Source organism: Cetorhinus maximus, chromosome 4 (genome assembly GCF_964194155.1).
Source record: "Cetorhinus maximus chromosome 4, sCetMax3.hap1.1, whole genome shotgun sequence".
Taxonomy (NCBI): Eukaryota; Metazoa; Chordata; class Chondrichthyes; order Lamniformes; family Cetorhinidae; genus Cetorhinus; species Cetorhinus maximus.
In genome coordinates, this window is record NC_135882.1 from 142,218,530 (window position 1) to 142,240,251 (window position 21,722).

Consider the following 21,722-nt stretch of genomic DNA (forward strand, 5'->3'; position numbering starts at 1 on the left):
AGGGAGAACACTAGCAAAAGAACATCTTTTGGCCTTGTGTGAACAATTATGTTGAGATGAAAAGCCTGCTATTTGCATTGGGCTGATTCAATTATCAAAAAGCTTCTGTGAAAAACAGATGGGTAAGATGTTGGTATCTGTTTTCACTGTAGAAGACACAAATAAATCCCAAAAAGAAATAAATGAAGAGGTGAAAGGGAAGGAAGAACTTAAAACAATTAGTCACCAGGGAAAGGGCACTGAGAAAATTATTAGAACTATTATTAGAAAATTATTAGTGGTTATGTTTCAGATAGACAGGGCATTGATGAGACCGCATTTGAAATAGTGTACGTAATGGACTCCTTATTTAAGGAAGGATATAAATGCATTGGAAGCAATTTTGAGAAGATTTACTAGATTAACATCTGGAATGGGCGGGTTGTCATATGAGGAAGGGTTTGACAGGCTAGGGCTTGTATCCGTTGGAGTTTAGAAGTGTAAGAGGCGACCTGATTTAAACATGTAAGATCCTGAGGGGTCTTGACAGGGTGGATGTAGAAAGGGTGTTCCCTCCTGTGGGAGAATCTAGAACTAGGGATCACTTTTTAAAAATAATGGGGTTGCTCATTTAAGGCAGAGATGAGGAGAATTTTTTTCTTTGAGGGTCTTCACCCTTCAGAACTCTTCCTCAAAAGGCAGTGGAAGTTGAGCCTTTGAAAATTTTTAAGGCAGAGCCTGACAGATTCTTGATAAACAAGGGGGTGAAAGATTATCAGGTGTAGGTGGGAATGTGGAGTTGAGGTTACAATCAATCAGCCATGATCTTATTGAATGGTGGAGCAGGCTGGAGGGGCCAAGTGGCCTATTCCTCCTAATTTGTATGTTTACTAAAGTCTAGCTGCTGACATAGATGCATTCTTTGCAATTTTCAAAAATTCCCTAGATCCTGGAGTAGTCCCACCAGATTGGAAAATAGTGAATGTAGCTCCTTGATTCAAGATAGGAGAGAGACAAAGCAGGAAACTACAGGCTAGTTAACCTAACATCTGTCATAGGGAAAATTATTAAGGAGGGCAGGGCGCAGGGCGCTTAGAAAATCTCAATGTAATCGGGCAGAGTCGATGTGGTTTTGTGTAAGGGAAATAGTGTTTGGCTAATTTTTTTTAAAGAGTTCTTTTGAGGAAATAACAGGCAACATGGATTTTTTTTAAAAATATTCATTCAAGGGATGTGGGCTTCACTGGCTGGGCCAGCATTTATTACCCATCCCTAATTGCCCTTGAGGAAGTGATGCTAAGCTGCTGCCTTGAACCGCTGCAGTCCATGTGGTGTAGCTGCACCCACAGTGCTATTAGGAAGGGAGTTCCAGGATTTTGACCCAGATGTGGTCCACTTGGATTTCCAGAAAGCATTTGACAAGGTGCCGGACCAAAGGTTGCACAAAATAAGAACTCCTGATTTAAGGGATAACATATTAGCATGGATAGAGGATTGGTTAGCTACAGGAAACAAGGTCAGTATAAATGGGTCATTTTTGGGTTAGCAAGATGTGACGAGTGCAGTGCCACAGGGATCAGTGCTGGGGCCTCAACTATTTACAATTTACATCAATGACTTGGATGAAGGGACCAAATGTATGGTTGCTGGTTTGCTGATTACACAATGATAGGTAGGAGAGTAAGTTGTGAAGAGGACATGAGCCTGCAAAGGGATATAGATAGGTAAGTGAGTGGGCAAAAAATTAGCCGATGGAGTATAATGTGGGAAAATGTGAAATTGTCCACTTTGGCAGGGAAAATAGATAAGTAGCATATTATTTAAATGGAGAGAGTTTACAGAAATCTGTGGTACAGAGGGATCTGGGTGTCCTGATACATGAATCACAAAGAGTATGCAGGTACAGCAAGTGATTGGGAAGGCAAATGGAATGTTTATTGCAAGGGAATAGAATATAAAAGGAGGGAAGTTTTGCTCCAGTTGTACAGAAAGTTGGGACACCACGTTTAGAGTACTGCGTACAGTTTTGGTCTCATTTAAGAAAGGACAGAATTTCATTAGAAGCAGCCCAGAGAAGGTTCACTCAGCTGAGTCCTGGGTTGAAGGGGTTGGACAAGTTGGATATATATCCATTGCACTTTGGAGGAATCAGAGGCAATCTTATTGAAACATATAAGGTCCTGAGGGGACTTGACAGGGTGGTTGCTGAAAGGATGTTTCCCCTTGTGGGAGAGACTAGAACTATGGGACATGGTTTAAAAAGAAGGGGTCTCCCATTTAAGATGGAGATTATAAATGTTTTTCTCTGAGGGTTGCTAATCTGTGGAATTCCCTTCCCCAGAGAGTGGTGGAAGAAGCATCATTGAATATTTTTAAGACTGAGTTAGATAGGTCCTTGACTGACAAGGGAGTCAAAGGGTCTAAGTAGAGGCCATAAACACATCAGCCATGATCTTATTATTTGTAGGCGGAATGGCCTACTCCTGCTCCTAATTCTATGTTCATATGTAAGTGATAGAAATCTAAAATTATGGCAGAAAGCGTGCAGCAGGATAAGTCAGCAGCTGAAAGAGGAAGATGGGTGATTATTTCAGGTGGGACCCTTCATTAAATCACTCCTGATAAACACCATCACCTGAGAGGTTAGAAACCGTTGCGGATGACTGCGTATTTTTAACATTGTTCTTGTTCCAGAGGATGGTTTATCAGTCTGCTGCTGAGGGTTTACACTGAAGAAATGAAATTTATATCAGATTGCAGTACAAATCAGGCGATTGCAAATGGGAATCAAGCAAGTCATTGTGCAAACTCTCTGGAATTGGGAAATTGTTTATCTAAACAATTTTTTGTTTTAAGTAAAGTCAGGGAATGGAAAGAATTTGCTCAGTTTACGAATACCCGTTTCTATATAAAACAAAATTACAGAAACCTATTTTTATTCTTAATTGCACAATATTCAGCCATGCACTGGATACTTAACGTGGTTTGTTCATATTGTTGTTTATATATGCATTTTGTGTTGCTGTTAGAGAGAATTCTCAGACTGCACAATAATGTTGTGGATTCCCTAGTGTGGCTGGCAAGCACGGGCTTATTTTTAAAAATTTGAGAAACATAAATGAAATGATCAGCAGGGAAAGCATTAAGCTGTGAATTGGTGACACCAAACTTGGTTTTAAAATGTCTAGAACTTCTAGAAGGAAGGAAGACTGAATAAAGTAAGGAATGCCAATATGTTGTAGTCATAGATAAGGTCAAACTACGCGTAGCAAATCAAGAAAAAGAATGCGCATTTATATTGTGTCTTTCGAATCCTCCAGGTGTCCTAAAGTGCTTCACAGCCAATGATGTACAGGTTGTGTAATAAACCTTGATTTCACACAGTAAAAATGTGCATAATTGGAGGAGTAAGGAGAGAGAAAAAATGGTTATGACTGTAATATAAAGAGAGTAAGAAAGAGAGCTGGGCTATCTTGTTCCACATCAGGCTTTCTCAGGAGTATTGAGAGGTATTAGAAATGTCTCTCATATATGGAAGTAGTATTCCAATCCAAGATGAATTTGGCCTTCATAGAGCATTAGAGCTATTGAAGGCAACAGTAATATTGGGCACGCAGGAGGAAATTGAGTTTCTTTCACTGTCATTACAGTACCCGTGGAAGATTGACCCAAATTCCATTAGATAGCTGGATGAATTGGGCTGATTCCCATTTTAGACATGCACTTTTCTGCTCAAACTCATATAGACAGCCTGATCACTGTAGCCTCAGCTAGATTGGTTCTGACATGTTTTTCGGATGATGTTTATTATATTGAGAATATTCAAAGTGTTCACAAGTTCTATGGCACCAACAAAATAATCGTGGCTCGGATCACTGTTGGGAGTTTAGTAATGAAAAGAAAAGACACATGCTGGAAACCTGGAATATTAAACAGAAAATGCTGGAAACATACAGCAGGATCAGTGTACAAATGTCAGCGATTCAAATGGAACTATTTGTTGTAACTGGCTGCCTGAACTGCTAAACTATCTTTTGTTCTCAGATGCTGGCTGTGCATTTTCCTTTTTTTTTTCCTTTTTGTTCAATCTCAGGGGTTGCCTTTTACCACTCAGCTGTAGACTCTTGAGTATAGACTCATGCTCCCATATTTCCAACCCTTGGGCTACTATGCTGTGTAGACTGAATGATGTGGTGTTGTACGTTGTGAGATGGTGCCTCTATTTATATGGCTATCATAGCTTATCCTAATAATACTTTCATTTCTATAGTCGCTTTTCATTTTGTTGAGCTCTTCCTGAATGTACTTTTGGAGTGGAGTTATTTTTTGTTAGGCAGGCATACTTATTACATTGATAGTCAATGTGAGTTTTCAAACAATAGGCAATGTCTACTTTGTACTGTATAACATAAATATTCCACTGGGAAACTTACAACATCATTCACTTGTGCTGTTTCTGTTTTGGTTCAGATTCTGACGGTTACCGGTTTCTGCCCAGAGAGTCCAATTCCTTTGAGTCCAGTGACTTGGTGCCCCTTGACCTCTCCCAGCATTCTAGGCACAAGACCTCAGCACCTGTTTCTTCTCTTCAACTCCCTGGAAAAGAACAAACAATGAAACCTCATTCTAAAATTAAAATGGATGTGAGCGTGGCTTCCTCCTCTTCAGGTTGGTCTTGGTTCCTGCTAGTAAATGAGTCGTGTGTCTGGGCTTTGAGGAAGGTGAAGGGGGTAGGAGGGGTGTTGGTGGGTGGTGTGAAATTTGCAAGGGATTTTCCAAAAATTTAGTTGGCCCTGACCTAGGATCAAAAAAGTTCTGTTGATGATGCTCAAGTTTTAGATTGTGTAAGAATGCAAGAATTTTTGAAAGGGGGAGCAACAGATGGCTGGCAGACCCAAATTATGCTGTCAATTGCTACCTTGCGCCCTGGCCAAGTGTGCACTGTTTGGGCTCATATATGAAAAGTGATTACTGTGATATAGAGTCAGTAGAACAAATTTTGGGCATTAATGTGTAGAGGAAAATTGAGTGGGGAGCATTGCACACCTTTAATGGAATCTGCATAAAAGTAAACAGACTGTTCTTAGTAAATCATAAAGCAACAATTAATAACCTAAAACGCCAGAGTGGTTTCAATTTTCTATCTGGCCCCGGGTTATACTGCAGTGCAAAATTTTACTGAGGTATCTACCTGTTACAATGTCGATTATTTACATGGTGGCAAATTCCTTTTATTTTACTGTGCCGATGTATATGATGACATATGATACCAAACGCTCTAAATTCCCTTTCTACAGAAAATAAATAAAACATTACTCACTGCCTTCTACATTTACAGTACAGAAGATACATTAACGGGGATCAGGAATTAAAACCATAATGCAGGAAAGCTATTATTGCAAACCAGTTACTTTTATTTATCCTAACTGTCCACCACTTATCTCCACCAACCCCACTCATCCTTTTATAGATGTGTTAATTCTAGATATCACAGCCTGCTGATACCTCACCCAGTTAGTCATCAATAGAGTTGGGCACTGACTCTGATCCTGTCCTCAACATGGCCATGCTCACACACTAGGACTGATCAAGGCCTGATTCCCATCTCCTCCAACTTGGGCAACTGAGTCCAGTTTTAACCCTTCTCCTGCCGTCATGAACCAACTATTGAACCTGGGTCCTTCCTAGCTGAAGTACCTCAGCTACTCACTGGGGAAGTTCAGTGAATCATTGAGGGAAGTCCCCAGATTTAAGAGAAACTCTTGTGGTTTAGACACTGTTAGCGCTGTAAAATGTGTGCTTTCCCTCTTTTTCCTACTACAATGTCATGGCTTCAGGCTGTAAAGCATGAGTAAAAGATAGGCAATATATGGGTATAAAATGCTGGATGTCATTATACAACTAGAAATTTAATTGTCTCTGGAGAGGAGCAAGGGTTGAGGCAAATTTTCTTTTAAAGAAAATACTTTTTTAAAATGGTTTGAAATTTATTTTATTTTCGTAAACAAAGAAGATTGTTTTTTCACAATTTATCCCGATGATAAAACTGTCTTTGTTAGGAACACAGGGGCAGGATAGGCCCTTCAGGCGCTCAAACCTGTTCTACCATTCAATTAGATCATGACTGATGTGTACCTGAACTTCATTTACCCACCTTACCTCCATATCTCTTACCCTTACCTGGAAAAACTTTTAAGTTCTGAAAGCTCCAATTATCCCACAACCTGCAGCCTTTTTTTGGTGGGGTGGTGTGGGAGTTCCAAATTTATAATACCCTTTGTGTTTTAAAAAAAATGCTTCCTGATTTTGCTACTGAATGAACTAGATCCAATTTTAGATTATGTTCCTTCATTCTTGATTCCTCCACCAGAGGCAATAGTTTCTCTGTTTCTATCCTATTGAATCTTTTAAATGTCTTCATCAGATCATCTGTCGCTCTTCTATACTGAAGGGAATTCAAATCAGACTTATGCAATCTGTTTTCATAATTTAACATTCTAAAACTCAGCTTCATTCCTGTTAATGCTTTGCCTTTAGCTATTATGTAGAACATGATTTAAAATTTTCATGAATATACACTGGACCGTGCACTGGTGACCCTGCCCCTGTGACTGATATAAAGGGTTCAAGTGTTTATTTTCTCACTCCCCAAATTGTGCCCCTGCAACTGTGCAGCATAAACAGTGTGTGGTTGTGTTGGCTCTTCATTATCCAAAAGCTGGGTTTACTTTCAGCACCATCATTCATTCCACCCATCGCCTTTTATTCCTCGGTCCGTTTTATGGTTTTAACATAGTCAAAGAAAAATTTCTGATAGCTGTGTAATCTAGTAGGCCACAGTATCCTTTGCACCTGGTGTCTATTGTTTGGATTGAACACTTCATGGGGAACGGATTGAATGTAATTCCATAGCACGCGATGTTTGATCCATCAGGAATACAGGATGTCACAGTGGCAACTACTCAGCAAGGGCAGAGTCCAATTGATGTATGATCTTCTATGTAACTCATTTCCAGATTGTACATTTGGAGGCACTAAATATAATTTTTTTTAAAAAATTCTTATCAAAAATGGCTCTATCTTCAGTTGAAATGCAAGTTTTCCCCACTACATAATTCTGTTTGCTAATAATTTAAGGCAGAAATTCTTGGCTCCCAGCAGGAAGGCTCTTGAATCCTGTTAAGAACACCTGTAAATGGGGAATCGCTTCAGTTCTTTGAATGAAGCACAATTAGGCTGGCAGACAATTCATGTAAAAGTCACAGAATTGGCTGATGTTGATGACTGGCTTTCCCAATAAACAGAGGCAAAAAAAAAACTTATTTTAGTGTAGAAAGCTCTTAAAAATGAAGCTCATGTAGCCCATTGAGTTTATCCAGTGAGTATCCTAGCTACTCACTGTTCCAGGCTTAATCTTGTTAGCTGTTAGGTTGTTGGTAATTTTAAGCTTTGGAGGCAAAAATCAGAGTACCAGTGGTCCTGTATCACATGTGGACTTCCAGCTGGGCCTGTGATCCAGTGATCATCACTGAAAGTGCCCGTTATGGAAACCTTGGGCTTGGCTGGGTGCCAGTTAGTTCAGTGCAGCTGAATCACCTACTTCAAACCTTATACGTGTATGATGGCCATTTGGGTGCATTCCCATTGGGCGATCAGTGTGAAACCATGCCCCGAGAGGACTTTTTCCATCGCTCTTTCATTCTTGAACTTACATAGGAACAGGAGTAGCCCATTCAACCTTGAGCCTGCTACACCATTCCAGTAGATCATGGCTGATCTTTACCCAATTCCTTTTACCTGTCTTTGTTCCACATAGCTGATCTGACAAAAATCTATCAATCTTAATCTTGGGAAGTTTCATTTGTCCTAGCATTCACAGAATTTTGGGTGAGAGAATTCCAGATTTCCACTGTATTTTGTGGAAAATAATGTTTCCTGATTGTCACTAAGAGATATTTCTAGGTGTAGCTTAGGGTGACTCACATTTCAATGTTTCGTTCCTTTTACTTGATAGGGCAGAAGTGCCTGATCTACCTACTGCTTTATGACAGGTACAGAGGACTGCAGACATTTTCTTACTTGGATTGATTGGATAGTGGCATGAAAAAGAGCAATATTAAATTCTATGAAGAATTTCATAGGGAGCAGTGCAATGATATTAGATTGAGTGACCACTGGAGAAAAACGTTGTGTTATGATCCCAGCTGAGGTTACTCCTGGACAAGCCTGATCCCAGAGTGGAACCCAGCTTGATAGATCCTAACTTTTAATTATTTGTTTAGATACACGGAGAGTAGCCACTGAACAGAGTCACTGAAGTCAGCTGATGAACTTTTAACAAAAGAATAAAACATTTATTTAACAAGAAAAGATGAACTATGTTACAATACTCCTTCACCCACAACTAAACCTTTACAGATATATACAGATTTGTAATGATAACACAAGTTACAAAAGCTATCTTATACTTTAATGTTCACAGTAAATACACAATCCATGTAAATCAGTAGGCACCCTCTGGTCAGACACACCACTCTCTGAAACCAAGTGACAGATGCCACCTCAACCAGATGCAATGGATCTCTCCTCAACTCCCCCTAGACGCTTGTTACACTGTGAGCCAACCAGTCTCACTGAACTACCTCTTTCACACGAGGGTTTCCAATCTCCACTCTCCAAGAACTCGCCTTGGAACCTTCTTCCCAAACCGACGCTTTCTCTCAGAAGCCTTCCGCAAGGGTTCACCTCCAGGGTTTTGAATTCTTCTTCTGATGTTCCTCTTCCCTGGGTCACCACATGCATTCAAGCTGTCTTCCACTCCCACTCACCAACTCAGCCATTAATAGTACTTGCTTCACATGTCCACAGCAAAGAGTTACAGACCTTCAGTTGTCTCTTTGGACCTTCTTGCCTCTTGCAAGCTGTTCTCACGTTAAATCTGCCTCTTTCAGCTTTTGTCTCCTTAAATGTGAAGCTTGGAGCCTTTCTCTCTGCCCCTCATTCTTAACTTCATTTAACAGGTCCTTTTCCAGGTACCTGTGACTAGAAGGTATGCTTGGGACTTTCCCCTGTTCCACTCCCCTGGATTTTGGGGTCTTCCCTTTAGCTTGGGACTGGCTAACTGCCCCCTTTGCTCCAGTCCCTCCTGGCAGATACTTTCAAACCCAACTTTAGCTTGGGACTGGCTATCTGTCCCTCCTAGGTTGCTTCTGCCTGGCAGCTGTCTTCAAAACTGCTGAACTCCAACAGCTTCCAAAATCAATCTGCTGTTTCTCTTCTTCTGTGTGTACCTGTGGGAAGGACCTGCCTCTCTGGACCCCTGTTGCTAGGTAACAGCCCAATTCTTCTATTCTTGTTCATTTAACTTAGCTTAAGTTGTAAAACTCTCACTAGAAACGCAGGCACCTTTTTAAAGTGAAACTAAAACTCACACAACCATTTGACCTTTCTTAACACACAGATACAGAAATATAAAACAAACTTAAACTTTAAAGCTAAAACTCATTCCTAGCACTCAAAAAATACAAGTAAGAACATAAGAACATAAGAAATAGGAACAGGAGTAGACCATTCAGCCCTTTGAGCCTGCTCCGCCATTTAATAAGATCATGGCTAATCATTATCAAAAACAAAATGTTGGAAAAACTCAGCAGGTTTAACGGCATCTATGGAGAGAAAAAAAAAGTTAATGTTTCGATTCCGTATGACTCCTCTTCAGAGCTAAAGAGAAGTAAAAATGTGATGAAATTTATACTGTTTAAGGGGGATGGAGCAGGTGAGGCTGGATAGAAGCCTAGTGATAGGTGGAGGCAAAGGAGAGATTGCCAGAGATGTTATGGACAAAAGGACAAAGGGGTGTTAATGATAGTGGTACTGGCTAAAGGAGGTGCTGATGGTGGCATTAAGGTCAGAAAGCAGAATTTGATAATAGCAGGACAAGGGTGAGCTGATCATCTTGTGTTTTGATTTCCACATTCCCGTCTAACCCCAATAACTTTTGATTCCCTTGCCTATCAAGAACCTATCTACCTCTACCTTAAAAATATTCAATTACCCGCCTCCACCACCTTCTGAGGCAGAGAATTCCAAAGTCGCACAACCCTCTGAGAGAAAAAATTTCTTTTCATCTCTGTCCTAAAAGGGTGGCCCCTAATTTTAAAACAGTGCCCCCTAGTTCTGGACTCACCCACAAGTGGAAACATCCTCGATGTCCACCTTGTCAAGGACGTACAGGATCTTGTATACATCAATCAAATCACTCCTCACTCTTCTAAATTCCAGTGGAAACAGGCTCAGTCTGTCCAACCGTTCCTCATAACTCAACCCACTCATTCCAGGTATCAATCTAGTAAATATAACTTACTTGAACTATCTCTATTTCCTAACAATTGGCAAAGGCTTGATGCATTGATTGACCACTGTGCCATTTTTTGATTCTAGCTGATTATTAGTGAATATATTATGATTTCTGCAATAGCCTAACTCTTTGCCTGTAGAGTGAGGTTAGATTTCAGTTGTGGAATGAGGGGACATGATTAACTGAATGCCTTTCTAATTCCATGTCTCACACTAGAGACTTGGGATCCAACATTGAAACTTTAATTCCCCTACAGTGAAATCTGGGCCAATTGTCTAAAGCCTTGGAGAATTAAAACATCAGTACCAAAAACTGAAATAAATATTGAAAATGATGGATAGTGCTCAGCCACTAATGTGCAGGGTGAATCAGAGTTTATGGGATTAATTATATGAGACGCCAAGGACCACATGGAGGTTCGGAGGGGCCTCAATTGACCCACTTAAGGTCCTCAATTAACCCATTGATGTGCAAGCTGCCCTAAGCCACTCTGGCTGCTGGTATAATTGCAGTGGAGCAGGTGTGGGGGAGCAGGCTGCCTGCTGGATTTAACATGCTCCTCTGCCTTCAAACCCATTGGCAGGCAATCATTAAATCCAGCCCTATGTTTCAGGTTGATGACCTTTCATTTGAGATAAGGGATTGGAGTCCTTTCAATGTGTCCAGGACTCCTCTCTGACCCAGCAAGTTAAAAAGTCTAACAAGGGAAGATTCGTTATTGGATCTAGTAATGGGAAATGAACCAAAGCAGATAAAAGAAATATAAGTAGGGGAGCATCTAGGCAATAGTGCCCATAATATAACATGCTTTAAGATGATGATAGAGGAGGATATTAGTATGACAATAACCAAAAAACTTACAGTTTGAAGAAAAGCTGATTTTGAGGGGCTTACAATAGAATTTGGGAGAATAAAATGGGCAATAACATTGGCAAACAACAATGTAGAACAATGGAAAACATTTTTAAAAATGTTTTCAACAGACTGTAGGAAAAATATAAAGGCAAAATACTGCAGATGCTGGAAATCTGAAACAAAAACAAAAAAATGGTGGAAAAACTCAGCAGGTCTGACAGCATCTGTGGAGAGAAAGACAGAGTTAACGTTTCGAGTCCGTGTGACTCTTCTTCAAAGAGGAGTCATATGGACTCAAAATGTTAACTCTAGCTTTCTCTCCACAGATGCTGTCAGACCTGCTGAGTTTTTCCAGCATTTTTTGTTTTTGTTGCAGGAAAAATATATTCCGCTAAAGGAAAGAATATACCAAACACTAGTGGGACTCCCTGGATGAATAAAGACATAAGGCAATTAAAATTAAAGAAAGGGGACATATTGAGTAAACTAAATAAACTCATAAGAGGATAAATCCCATGGATCGGATAGATTGCATCCACAGATTTTAATGGAATCTAAAGAAGAGATAGCAGAGGTATTACTGCACATACTTAATAATTCGTTAGAAAAAGATGTAGTTCTTGAGGATAGGCGGATAGCTAATATTCCTATATTTAAGAAGGGGGACAGAAACATCCAGGGAATTATAGACCAGCCAGCTTAACATTGGTGACAGGAAAACTATTGGAATCCCAACGAAATGAGAGAATAGAAGAACATGTAGAAATGATAAATATAACAATAAACTGACACCATAGAGTTCGAAAGGGAAAACCTTGCTTGATCAACCTTGCTGAAATTTTTGAAGAGGTAACAGAGGGGGCAGACAGTGGTCATGCAGTAGATGTAATTTATCTGGATTTTTAAAAGCCCTTCGATAAGGTGCTCCATAATAGACTAATGAGTAACGTCAGGGAATGTGGGGTCAAGGAACAAGTGGCAGAATGGATTTCTAGCTGGCTTCAACATCAAAAGCAAAGATGGGAGTAAAGGGTAGTTGTTTGGAACGGCAGAAGATGGGAAGTGGTGTTCTGCAAGGCCAGTACTATGGTCACTGCTGTTCACAATTTACATTAACGATTTGGACTTTGGAATCAAAACACAATTTCTAAATTTGTGAGTGACACCACGTTGGGGTGAGGTGGGATAGTCAATACTGAGGTGGACTGCAGCGACTTACAGTAATACATTAATAAACTTACAGAATGGGCAAATAATTAGCAAATGAGGCTCAACAGAGGTAAATGTAAGGTAGTACATTTTGATAGGAAGCATAGGGAGGTCACTTAATACTTGGAACGTGTAAGTCTAGGTGGAGCGGAAAAACAAAGGGAACTCAGAGCACAAATACATCTATCACTAAAGTTACTCCACAGGTTAGCAAGACCATAAAGAAAGCAAACCAAGCACTAGGCTTTATTTCTAATGGAATAGACCAAAAAGTAGGGAAGCTATGCTGAACCTGTATCAAACCTTGGTTAGACCACACTTAAGGGTACTGAGTGCCATATTTAAAAAAAAAGGATATGGAGGCACTGGAGAAGGTGCAGAAGGCTGGATATTTTTTCTTTTGCAAAAAGAAGGCTGAGGGTTGACCCAGTAGAAGTCTTTAGAATTTATGAAAGATTTTGTTTTAGTGGATACAGAATATTCCTCTTGTGGGGAAGAGCATAACTAGAGGCCATCAATATAAAATAGTCACCAAGAGGTCCAATAGGGAATTCAGAAGAAACTTTTTTACCCAAAAAACAGTTAGAATGTGGAATTGGCTACCATTGGTTGTTGTGAATAGCATAGATGCATTTAACGAGAAGGTAGACAAGTGAATGAGTGTGAAGGGAATTGAATAGTACAATAATACAATAGTAGGTATAGATGAGGAAAGATGGTAGGAGGCTCAAGAAGAGCATAAACAGCATGGACTGGCCGGGCAGAATGGCCTGTTTCTAGGCTGGATATTCTATGTAAACCAAACTGGAAGATGTTAGTGCTAGAAATTGTATTGGCTAATCTTTGCCTTTGTGCTTAGGGACCTAACATAATATAGGATGGGTAACAGGATAGAGAAAACAAACCTAAAGTAATGCAAATCTTCGATATGTTTTAGATGCAGTATAAGATGGGGAGATTGTGTCTTGAGATAGGCAATTTTAGGAGGGAGGGTTTTCATCAATTGGAATGGGTTGATCAGGAAGGGTTGACTCCATTTTTTTTTAAAAAGTAGAATGATGTAAAAAGAAACATTATTTTGCATCTTTGAAATCAAATGAACCTAAGAACCTTCTTCATCTGAGTTTGAGATTTTGAAATATTCTTTATTTCCCTCATTTTAATGTGGTGTTTCCTTTCTTTCTGCCCTCGTCTCAGTAACTAATGCCAAAAAAACAGAGGATCCATTAGCTCCCAAAGAACTGGTCATTGAGCTTGACCACAACAAGTTCAAGTGCAAGTTTCCCAGGTGCTTCAAGGCTTTCCGTAAAGCCAAGCTGCTAGATTACCACGTAAAGTATTACCACAATACAGAGAAAGGATCTGATACAGATACTAGCTCATTAGAGAGTGGGATGCGGACTCGTGCCACCTCAGCCAACATGCCAGCATCAACTGTGGATAGCCTGGGGCTGAAGAGACGGAAACCTCTGTCGAGTTCCTCTTGTAAGTATAGAAGGTGTAATTGGATCAGTAGAGATATTCTGAAGGAGAATTACATGCAAGGGCAAAAACGTGTGGAAGAATTTATTTTGAACATTTCAAACATTTGAACCAGCTGCTCATGCAGAAGCACATGCATGCCCTTTTTATTGCAAGACCACCCTTGTCACTAGATACAGTTGGCTGTTTTCAGATTGGATGGGAGTCTAATGGGATACTGGTGTTCCTCAGTCCTCATAGTCAGAGGATGTTATTTTATGAGGACAGAAGTGTTAAACCACATAATGCAAATATATTCTGCTAATGTGTTCCTTCAAGGCTACAAGGTATAACTATGTTTTCTCGAAATACAGATGCTTGGGTTAGTTAGAGGTCAGATGACTTTCTTTTTCACTTTTTTAATTGTAAATCCTGAGGTGATTTAGGGACTACATGCACTATATAAATGTGGTATACTCTGTTGCTGAGCATGCTCCTCTGTAGACTGTAAATGATTGGTTTCCTTTCTATTTTTCCATAGATTTTTAAAAGTGTAATGCAGTCTTTGGATTTAGAAAAGTGTGATGTCCAAATGTGACACCTGAAGTGTGATAGTCAAAATGTATGCCATACAGAAACGTTATGATCTTTTGTGTTGAGCGTTTGCGTCACTCACCTGATATCACAGGCCAGACGTCACACTTTGTTACAGCACTTGTATGCTGCAACTGCTAACAATTTAGAAAAAGAGAAGGAAAACCAGTTGTTAATCAGGAACCTTAAAATTATAAGCAGTTACACCTGCTCATTGATTGATGCCAGCAGTTTATTGGTAATTAGAATTACTTGAACTTGCCTATTTAAAGGAGGAGCAAAGGCGACAACCATGCTCCAAGGAGAGCATTGTATTATTGATGGTGCTGTCTTTTGGATAAGACATTGATGTAAGAAATTTCTTGCCATCATGCCTGTGTAACACCTGTGCCTAACTGCCCAGTATGATGGTGGCACGTGTGCACACACTCATCCCATACCAGAATCTGCCACCCATCATACTGCTTTTCTGTAGATGTCCAGAGATCAAACTGGAAGTATTCAAAGCGCTCATTAAATTATTTAATTATAGATCCTATGTTTATTGTCGGACCCTTTGCTGCATTGAGCTAACCAAATGCTTGATTCGCTGCATGATAAACTCACTCAGCAACTTATAGCACTAACTGTCCTTGAGGCACACTATTTAAAGGCCTACTACATATAGTTAGTTGCTGGTTTGTCCTTTTAGCCTGCTAGTTAACTTCTGGATGTGTATCGATCTATTTTCAGCCATCTGTAACTAAATTCCTACTCCCGAGGAGAGGTTTTTTTTTTGCTGGTATTGCACAGCTTTTAACTGCTTCCAATTTCAATTTCACTAGAGTCATGGGTGATCAACTAGAGCTGCACTTGGGGCTGAAGGAGGAGAGGGTAGCCAAGTTGAAAGAAAGACAAATGGGAGTATTTCCTAAATGGCTATTAAATAGGAATTGTGGAGGAGCAAAGAGATTTGAGTGTCCAGGTGCACAAATCACAGATAGGTATAAAAAAGCAGTCAAAAGGCTAATGGAATGTTGGCATTTATTTCAAGAGGATTGGGATACAAAGTGGAGGGAGTTATGCTTCAGTTGTGTAGCTACTTGGTCAGACCTCAACTGAAGCCCTTCATTCAGTTATGGGCACTGCACCTCAGGAAAGATATGTTGGCCTTGAAGGAGGTGCAGCACAGGTTCACCAGAATGATATAGGTACATAGGAACCTGGGCCATTCATCCCCTTGAGTCTGTTCCACCATTCATTTGATCTGTATCTTAATTGCACCTTGGCTCTATATTCTTTTATATCCCAGTGTAGTAAATATTAAACCAGATTTAAAATTATTTTTAAGCTAGCATTTACTGCTTTTGGTGGAAGATAGTGGGAATAGAAAAGGTTAGTTAAGAAGAGTTCCTCAAGCCCGTTCTGAAATTGAAATTGGAAACAGTTAAAAGCTGTGCAATACCAGCAAAAAAAAACCTCTCCTCAGGAGTAGGAATTTAGTTACAGATAGCTGAAAATAGATCAATACACATCCAGAAGTTAACTAGCAGGCTAAAAGGACAAACCAGTAACTCACAATATGTAGTGGGCCTTTAAATAGCACGCCTCAAGCACAGTTAATGCTACAAGTTGCTGAGTGAGTTTATCATTTGGTCAGCTCAACACAGCAATACAGGAATAAGCAGGAGACAAAGGAGGTAAAGCATGTTGTGCAGGAGGTCATACCCACAGCGGCTCTTTTGGAGCTATTACCTGAGGTTCTTTGAGGATCAATGTTTCAGGTGCCTTCTTTTCGCAAAGGACTCTATCACACAGCTTTGATACCTGCTGCGGCCACAACTGGAGCCTTGAAATGTGGCATGACAACACTGCCTGTGGCTGTCAAAATCACTGTGTCCCTAAATATTTATGCAACTGGCACCTTCCAGGCAGCAGGTGACATCAGTGACATCTTCCAGTTTGGAACCCATTGTTTTATCAGGGATGTCATCAATGCTCTCTACGCCAAGAGGAGCACCTCCATCGCTTTCATCATGGACAGAGCCAGGCAAGATGAGAGAGCACCACTTGTCCTGCATTGTGGGCTTGCACAGGGTCCATACTGGACAGCTGCCATACCGTCTTTGCCCTTTGTGCTCTTCATCTGTCTGGCATCTTCCCGAATAAGAAGGGATTCCATTCCCTCAATGTCCAAACACTTTTATGCTCACAGGCAACACATCATGTCTGATTGTGTTAGCTGCTGTGGGAAACTGTCAAGAAGGATTCCATCATGGTGGGACCACTGTTGTGCTCATCGAGCTGACCGCTCAGTCCATATTTGACAGAATGATCTCCATGATATTTGTGAAGCCCCGACACAAGTTAGAACAAAACTCATCCATAAACCATTGCGTGCAAACATGCTAGGTGCCCAGTGCACCCAGCATTTTGTGATGTGAGCCCATTAGCCACCATCGGTAGCCTGAAATCAACATCTAAGTACTCTGCAGATGATCTACCACATGAAGTCTCCTTCCCTCATCTCTAACGTTGCTGCTCTCCATGACTGTGGCTCTGCCCATGCTCATGATGGCCAGCACTTTTTGTTCTATGGTGACGGTATGTGCAGGCAGTTGTGACCTCCATTCCGGCACAATCTACGAAAGAAAGAAGGGGGTATATTAGTGACATCCTTATGAGAATGTGCTTTCATGGTTTGGTATGTGGCATGTAAGGTGGAGGTCTGGCAAATGGAGTATAATGTGGGCAAATGGGAAATTGTCCATTTAGGCAGGAAGAATAAAAGAGAAGCATATTATCTAAATGGTGAGAGGTTGCAGAGCTCTGAGATTCGGAGGGATCTGGGTATCCTAGTGCATGAATCACAAAAAGCTAGTATGCAGATACAGCAGGTAATTAGGAAAACTAATAGAAAGTTATAACTTATTGTGAGGGGAATTGATTACAAACGTAGGGAGATTATACTTCAGTTGTACAGGGCACTGGTGAGACCACATCTGGAGTACTGTGTAATGTATTGGTCTCCTTATTTAAGGAAGGATGTAAATGCATTAGAAGAAGCTCAGAGAAGGTTTACTAGATTAATACCTGGAATGGGCAGGTTGTCTTATGAGGAAAGGTTGGGCAAGTTTGGCTTGTGTTCACTGGAGTTTAGAAGAGTAAGAGGCGATTTGATTGAAACCTTTAAAATCCTGAGGGGTCTTGACAGAGTGGATGTGCAGAGGGTGTTTCCTCTTGTGGAAGAATGTAGAACTGGGGGTCACTGTTTAAAAATAAGGGGTCACTCATTTAAGACAGAGATGAGGAGAATTTGTTTCTCTCAGAGGGTCATGAGTCTTTGGAAATCACTTCCTCAAAAGGCAGTGGAAGCAGAGTCTTATCGGAGATAAGCAAGTATGTGGAGTGGAGGCTACAATCAGATCAGCCACGATCTTACCGAATGATGGAGCAGGCTCAAGGGGCCAAGTGGCCTACTCCGAGGTGAGGAGAAGTTGCAATAGTGTGAATGTGTCAGTAGAAGGAGAAGGAGGCGGAATACAGTGTGGTGAAGTGACTGTCAGGGCATGAAGGGAAACCAGGGAGGGATGTATTGTGAGCAGTGAGGCTGGAGGTGTGAGCAGAGTAAGAGTGGAACCATACTGCTTTTCAAAATATTCTTCCGTCGGGGACAAATGTGGGCACTGATCCTGATAGTCTGTGAGTCAGGCCCATCTATACGATCTCCCAGAGGCAGCCGATAAAGAGTCCATCTGCGAGAGCTCCATTCAATTAAAGATGGCGGGTGGGCTCCTGAGGCTACAGAACCAATCAGAGGGTCTGCAGCTTTGGAAGGCCAGCAGCCCTTCCCGGCAGAGGTGGTTGCTGCTCAGGAACAGAGACCCTCAAATAGAGGTACCTTTAGAGTCATTCATCAGATTTAAAAATGATCTGGGCTGAAGCCAGTAGACCTCTTAGTAATGGGGAAACCCCACAGGTGTGGCCTTTCCTGCCTGCAGCCTTGTCAGTAGGGCATGCAGCCTCCAGCTCCAGTGGCCACTCAGCCAGTTGCCAAGAGCCAACCTTCAAAGGGCATGAAATCATATGGTTACTGCACAGAAGGAGGCTACTCAGCCCATTGAGTCCATGCTGGCTCTCTGTAGAGCAAACCAGTTAGTCCCAATTCTCCTGCTCTATCCCTGTAGCCGTGTAACTTTATTTCCTTCAAGTCCTCATGCAATTTCCTTTTGAAATCATTCATTGTCTCCGCTTCCACCACCTTCATAGGCAGCAAGTTCTATTAGCACTTGCCCATAAAAACTTCTTCCTCACGTTTTCCCTGCATCTCTTGCCTAAAATCTTAAATCTGTGTCTCCAAGCCCTTGTACCATCAGCTAATTTGAACAGCGTTTCTTTGTCTACCTCATCTAAACCTGTCATAATCTCGTACACCTCATTGAGATCTCCTCTCAACATTCTTTGCTTCAAGGAGAATAGCCCCAACCTTTTCATCCTAACCTTGTAGCTAATACCCCTCATCCCTGAAACCATTCTGGTAAATCTCCTCTGCACATTTAAACTTACTACTCACCAGAATACGGCAGCTAGTGCTGTAAAAAGAGGGTGCAGCCTCTGCGCAGATTCTCTCTGCTGCTCCCTCCGAGGTTTCCTGCACTGACTGAATTCTGCAGGATCTTCCATTGGAAGATTGCCATGAAAAATTGGAGGAAGATACATGCGTATTATTTTTCTCTCTGATCAGGGTTGAAAATAGGGGTACCGACCCTGATCAGAAGATTTGGGCCCCTGTTATTGCGATAGTCTCTTGCAGACAAGCCACACTCGGTATAATGCTGAGGAATGCAAATTAAAGATTCCAGGTTGATCCTGTCTTATCTATTTGATCTGAGCTATACGAACCACTTGGTCATCACAAATGGCCTTCTCACCCCTAAACTTTTAAGGGGGGGTGGGGTGTGGAGAAATAATTAGGACTTCTGGCTTCCCCACCAATCACCCAATGCTATCACATGACTGTTGCTAGGAAACTCTGCAGGTGTAGATATTGGGTGAGGCATGTATCAATGTTCAATAGTATGCTATCACTCACTGCTCAGACACACACATGTAGGATTGTATGCCTGAGTGAGAATTTACAGTTGCAGAGAAGGAGGGAGAAACTTGAAAGGTGTAAGTAATGTGTCATTGCAACATTGAAGCTTAAATGGAAGAAATGGCATTGAAAATTATAAATCTGTGTCGTGAAGTGCCTTGAGACTATCTTCTGCTTTAAAGGCTCTGTATAAATGCAGTTTGTTGTGATTGTTTCCCCGCTGCCATGAAAGCTCTCAAGTCGAGCTTGCCTCCCTATGCGGCCACACTATTTTTGGACACGTCTTCAAGTGGCTGAATGTCCAAGAATGGGAAATGCAAAATTCTTATGCTGTAACATGGATTTCTGAGGTTAGATACCTCGTTGGACACCCTTAGCGGAGCTGATCTGGGACACCCATAATTGAAGACATCTGAGGTGGTCAGGTTGGAATGAAAGCCCACTTGAAGGTCCTTCATTCTGCCAGGGATATTGACATTTCAAAAAAGTGACAAATAAATATAAAGTGAGTTGATATTGTTCTTGTATTTTAAAAGCAGAGTACAGATCACCTTGCATCTCTGGGATAAGGGCTCAAATCCAGCCCAGACTGGTATCAAAGTCCCTTCTAATGCTTGACCATCTTTGCAGAAATCAGTTTAGACAATCTCAATAGAACTACAACACTAAACTACCTTTAATTTGGTACTAAATGTTGATGCCATCCATATAGGAGTAAGGATGGTTGGTGTTGAAAAAAATGGGAGGGAAACATTCTGGCTGCTGTTCTGAGTTTGTGGGTGGATAAGAAAGGGAGAGCTTTACTGTACCTGACATGGGAATGCTTAATGCTGAAGTGAAGTTGTCCTATTTCCTAGTGCTAGTAGAGGGTGAATAGATAATCTGTCCCCAGATCTGTTAATGCTTGTATGCAACAAGTATTTAGGAATGTCCTGGGGTGACCCTTCCTCCTCCTTGGGGAAGGGGTGTTTGCCCTCCAATCAACGCACTAGCATGGAAGTACTGCTAGAATTAGTAAGTCACACATTCTTTTTTAACTTAAGTGCTTATTATTGTTTTGTCTCATATACTCAGCTGCAAAAGACAGCGCTTTGTATTTTACAATTACACTCTATTCTAATCCCCTAGCACCATCCTCCAGTCTCCCCGCCTTGCAGCTGGAGATGCCCCTCGATATAAGCCACAAACCCTCCAAAGTCTGCAAGAAGAAGCGACCATCTACGTCATTCAGTACGGAAGGAACCAACATTCATCCCACCCCCCCTGTGAAGGAGAAGAGCATGGAAACTGTGCATGAGAAGATACTTAGGAAATGTGTCGACAGAGACAGAAATGCAGAAGTTGGTAAAAACCATTTCTGTTATTCCATAGAAGCAGGAACAGACTTACGGTGATTAACCTTGTTGAAAACAATTCTGCTTGAAATTGATACAACTTCCCCATCATCCCTAAATTCGTTAGTAACTGGTACTACCAATATTCATAGTGAGCCTTTATACATGGAAATCTCTTTCTGATCAAATTTGCATCTAACATCACAAATTGCCAATAATGCCTGCTCACGTGTATTTGAAGCACAACTGAGGTAAATGAATTTGCCTCTGAATCTGTGGCCAAATCAAGTCTTCAGCAATCTCTGAGGAAAAGTCTAGACTTGCTAGAGCAAGTTCCCAACATCAACAGTGTCTGGTATATTATGTTGATAGCTATAAGACTCAGGTAACTTCTTTTGTGCTGAAATTAAATGGGGATGGTGGATTACCTGGGTGTTGGGTGTTCGACTACAGCCTATTATTGGCCCTCCGTGCTATTGCCTGGGATCCAAAAAGTTAAGCAACTTGGTTGAAACAATTAACATGGACCAGAAAATATGCAAGTGCTGCATACTTTGAGACAGTTCTTTGTGACTATGTACTGCCACAGAGAAGTAGTGTATAATATTGGCTGGAGAGCATCTGAGCTGACAAGTTAAATGAGGGATCGTATGTCATAAAACACTCAAAAGTTATAAGAATCAATGTAACATTGTTCATATTTTTCCTTTTGCTTTTTTTATAGGGGAGTGGAAAGCCCAAGTGAGATTTTCCTCATTTGTGGAGTATGTTTCCTTAATTCTCAGTTTAGTTAGTATTAACAGCTGAAGGTGCATTCAGAAGCATCCTGGATGTTTAGATTCAGCATCATTGTTTTTGT

General features: G+C 41.0%; 1 protein-coding gene across 2 annotated transcripts in view; it reads left to right on the top strand.

Annotated features, from left to right (window-relative positions):
• Positions 1-21,722, top strand: part of phf20l1 (PHD finger protein 20 like 1) — a 121,932-nt gene that overhangs the window by 62,608 nt on the left and 37,602 nt on the right. For both annotated transcript variants that reach the window (XM_078540935.1, XM_078540934.1), the window contains 3 exons: positions 4,450-4,647; positions 13,598-13,885; positions 20,658-20,873. In XM_078540935.1, coding sequence (XP_078397061.1) covers positions 4,450-4,647; positions 13,598-13,885; positions 20,658-20,873 — 702 coding nt within the window. The remainder of the gene's footprint in view (positions 1-4,449; positions 4,648-13,597; positions 13,886-20,657; positions 20,874-21,722) is intronic.